This window comes from Coregonus lavaretus (assembly GCF_964263955.1).
Source record: "Coregonus lavaretus genome assembly, contig: HAP1_SCAFFOLD_415, whole genome shotgun sequence".
Lineage (NCBI taxonomy): Eukaryota > Metazoa > Chordata > Actinopteri > Salmoniformes > Salmonidae > Coregonus > Coregonus lavaretus.
The window spans coordinates 251,922-256,074 of NW_028157781.1; the positions used below are offsets into that span (position 1 = coordinate 251,922).

General features: G+C 45.1%; 1 protein-coding gene across 1 annotated transcript; it reads right to left on the minus strand.

Annotated features, from left to right (window-relative positions):
• LOC311124941 (tubulin alpha chain) lies at positions 1-3,611 on the minus strand. Its single transcript, XM_084199036.1, has 4 exons — positions 3,489-3,611; positions 1,711-1,933; positions 1,422-1,570; positions 1-1,149 (listed from the first exon to the last, which is right to left on the minus strand). The coding sequence occupies exons 1-4, from the start codon at positions 3,489-3,491 to the stop codon at positions 172-174; spliced, it is 1,353 nt and encodes a 450-aa protein (XP_084055162.1). The 5' UTR covers positions 3,492-3,611; the 3' UTR covers positions 1-171.
• Between the last annotated feature and the right edge of the window lie 542 nt (positions 3,612-4,153).

A 4,153-nucleotide genomic window follows, 5' to 3' on the forward strand; every position in this document is an offset into this window, starting at 1 on the left:
ATTTTTCGTCTAGACAAGAGACGTGGCGTGTTTATTGAGAATACAGACACAACATGACTAGATGTAGCAGAGACTGTTAACACCGCAGTGGGGAATGTGTTGCTGTCATGTTAAGTGTAGGCCTCCAACAGTCAGTGTTGGAATGTAGGGTGGCAAAGCATGTTTAACCCTTTAATATTCCTCTCCCTCCTCATCCTCTTCTCCCACGCTGTCAGTGCCCACCTCTTCATAATCCTTCTCCAGAGCTGCCATGTCTTCTCTGGCCTCAGAGAACTCTCCCTCCTCCATGCCCTCACCAACGTACCAGTGCACAAAGGCCCGCTTGGCGTACATCAGGTCAAACTTGTGGTCCAGACGGGCCCAGGCCTCAGCGATGGCCGTGGTGTTGCTCAGCATGCACACAGCCCTCTGGACCTTGGCCAGGTCTCCTCCAGGAACCACCGTAGGGGGCTGGTAGTTGATACCCACCTTGAAGCCAGTGGGACACCAGTCCACAAACTGGATACTCCTCTTGGTCTTGATAGCAGCAATGGCAGAGTTGACATCTTTGGGAACAACGTCACCACGGTACAGGAGACAGCAGGCCATGTATTTGCCATGACGAGGGTCACACTTCACCATCTGATTGGCTGGCTCGAAGCAGGCGTTGGTGATGTCAGCGACTGACAGCTGCTCGTGATAGGCCTTCTCAGCGGAGATGACTGGGGCATAGGTGGCCAGAGGGAAGTGGATACGGGGGTAGGGCACCAAGTTGGTCTGGAACTCTGTCAGATCAACATTCAGGGCTCCATCGAAGCGCAGGGAGGCAGTGATGGAGGAGACGATCTGGCCAATGAGCCTGTTGAGGTTGGTGTATGAGGGACGCTCAATGTCGAGGTTCCTACGGCAGATGTCATAGATGGCCTCATTGTCCACCATGAAGGCACAGTCAGAGTGCTCCAGGGTGGTGTGGGTGGTCAGGATGGAGTTGTAGGGCTCCACCACAGCTGTGGACACCTGGGGAGCTGGGTAAACGGCAAACTCAAGCTTAGACTTCTTTCCGTAGTCGACAGACAGACGTTCCATCAGCAGGGAGGTGAAACCTGAGCCAGTGCCTCCTCCGAAGCTGTGGAAGATGAGGAATCCCTGGAGCCCAGTGCACTGGTCAGCCTGAATGGAGAAATGGTACAATAACATTGTTAGATGTTATCTTATGTTATAGTAGTAAGACTAGAATGCAGAACCTGTTTGCATGTTCTACCTAGAACCATAAACGGTTCTTCGGCTTGTCCCTGTATGGTTCCAGGTAGAACTTTTTGACCCACCAAAGAACCCTTTTAAAACGCTGTCTTCCACAGAGAAGGTTTCCGAAGAACTTTCTTGAATGAAAAAGGTTCCATGTAGAACCCTAGTTAGAGCCCTATTTCAGAATGATGACTCACCAGTTTGCGTGTTCTGTCCAGCACGATGTCAATGATCTCCTTGCCGATGGTGTAGTGACCGCGGGCGTAGTTGTTGGCAGCATCCTCCTTACCAGTGATCAGCTGCTCAGGGTGGAACAGCTGGCGATAGATACCGGTCCTCACCTCATCTGAAAGACAAAGGTAGATTTAGAATATCCTAATATTCAGAATATGAGGAATATCTTGGGACAGAATATCAAATCATTCAAAGACTGTGAACGCTAATCCAATAGATTTCCTCCAGGATTTCAGAGGAGTCTCATCTCACCGATGACAGTGGGCTCCAGATCTACGAAGATGGCACGGGGGACATGCTTTCCGGCTCCGGTCTCACTGAAGAAGGTGTTGAAGGAGTCATCTCCACCTCCACGAGTCTTGTCGCTGGGCATCTGTCCGTCCGGCTGGATCCCATGCTCCAGGCAGTACAGCTCCCAACAGGCGTTACCCATCTGGACTCCAGCTTGGCCCACATGCATAGAAATACACTCACGCTGAAAGAGAGAGGGTCCAAGAGATCAACGACATGGAAACTGGAATCAAATAGTGCTATGCACATGTTTAGGTTCAAAGCTGTTTCAGAGGGAATGAGTAAACTAACGTGACATTTACAGCCTTGCTTTCGCCATCTCACTTTTACTGTCCTTTTGTATTTTAAATCTCCACCTATCTATTAAAGTAATATAATGTCCTCATGGGAAAGTCCTGGATTTCACCATTGTTACAGCGCCGGAAAAGATGGCTGCCGTTTTACAGCCCTCTAACCAATTGTACTATTATGTGTGTTTTTCCGCGTTATTTACCCACATGTACATATTACCTCGACTAGCCGGTGCCCCCGCACATTGACTCTGCACCGGTACCCCCCTGTATATATAGCCTCCCTACTGTCACTTTATTTTATTTCTGCTCTTTTTTTTCTCAACACTTTTTTTGTTGTTGTTTTATTTTTTACTTAAAAAAAAAAAAAAAGGGCTGTAAGTAAGCATTTCACTGTAATGTCTGCACCTGTTGTATTCGGCGCATGTGGCCAATAAAATTTGATTTGATTTGATTTGACTGAACTATGAATACAGTACAGCCACACATTTAGCAAAGGGACATTTAAGCAAAGTCATTGGCTAGGCTATCCTGCTGGGCCACCATCTTGCAAATCCTCCATCTGCCATGTGACTGCAGATCGTTATGCATGACCCTGTATCTTTAAGAGCAGAGGACCAGTGTGGAAAAGGTGTGCCTTGTTGCTGTGGGCTTACTCCCCTTCCCCCTCTTTTTTTCCCCCTCCCTCCTTTTTCGCTCTCCTCCCTCCTTCCGGGCCAGCTGCGCACCCACTGCAGTGTAAAAACAGCGATAGATATCTCTCGCACATAAAATGGCAACCATCTCAGACCGCCCCTCCCTGTTCTCCTTTGTGCTCAATCATGTCTCATAAAAACCCATGTAAAAAAAAAAAAAATCCGCAATTCATGTCTTTGCCCTGAAGCGAAGAGGTTTTCTATCTACACAGATAGTCATTGTTCTTTCTACTTGGTGATAGACTAATAAATTTACATAGACATTTGAACACTGAAATCTGACCCACATTTGACGTATGGCTATAGATGTTTCTGTCACAAGAATAATTTACAAAATAATAACAATTTAACCTAAATTACATGTATCCTTTTTCAGTTGTATACATGACACCTTAAAATCGACATATGAAAAATAGGAAAAGCACAGAATCAGCTGATAATGAGATAATGGGCGGGAATCAACGCAATTGCGCATTAGATGACATTCTCAGGTTGGGTGAGCCTAGTATGCCGATATGCGTTTCTTACTGCATCCGTTCTGAATAGTATCTAGTACGATTAGTACACAGTACGTCGTTTTTTAGTAAGCAGTAGGAAAGAGATTTCGGACATGGTCTTTATGTAACAGAATACATCGTCCACATACTTTTCAGATTGATCTAATATTGATCTAATAATTTTAATACGAATACCATGTGAAAGAAATAAAGAAATAAAGATCATTGTATTGTCTACATCAGCAGTCAGCACTCACCATTTTGTCTGGTTTTCTTTTCCTTCACAGGCTGACGTTGAGGATTCAGAAGAGAAGGCAGAACTGCAGCAGGGAGGAAGAGGTGGGGTATTTATATGTCGGGGAAGCAGCCAACCCGGCAGGAAGCAGACAGCCCGGCAGGAAGCAGACAGCACAGTCTGGTTGGCGGGAGACACTGTTGGTGGGTCGTTCTTGAATTGCGGTTTTTAATTTAAATGTATTTGGGTACATCTTCCCATTCTAAGTCAACTACTATGGCAACTGAATTACTTAAAATAATTTTTACCACTATGATAACATTGTGCAACCTGTAGGAGCAGTAACACCAATGATGGTAATACCAATGAGACATTTTTGGTTATTGAGGATTTTCTGAAATGGAGGCCACAGATAAAATCTACGGTCATTAACCCTTTAAAAAGTATTTACTAAAGTGATATGATCAATCATTTTTGCTCACAATGTTATTTACCTTCATTTAAATTGACTAACACCAAGTGGCACCAAGTGACATACTGAAATGGTGTGATTAGCTAAGAATTTTCTCAAATATACTGACCCCCTCCCCGATAACAGTTTGCCTTTGGAGGGAATGCTCAAGGTTCTTGTATATCTTTGTAATTAGTGATTTAAGGCGGTAACACCATTTACATAAAAGTGAGAAA

What these genes read in the sequence shown, in the direction of transcription:
- LOC311124941 (XM_084199036.1), bottom strand. An exon ending in TCTGGAGCCCACTGTCATCG is followed by an intron (nt 1,571 to 1,710) that starts GTGAGATGAGAC and finishes TTTGTCTTTCAG; the next exon opens with ATGAGGTGAGGACCGGTATC. An exon ending in TGGACAGAACACGCAAACTG is followed by an intron (nt 1,150 to 1,421) that starts GTGAGTCATCAT and finishes TTCTCCATTCAG; the next exon opens with GCTGACCAGTGCACTGGGCT.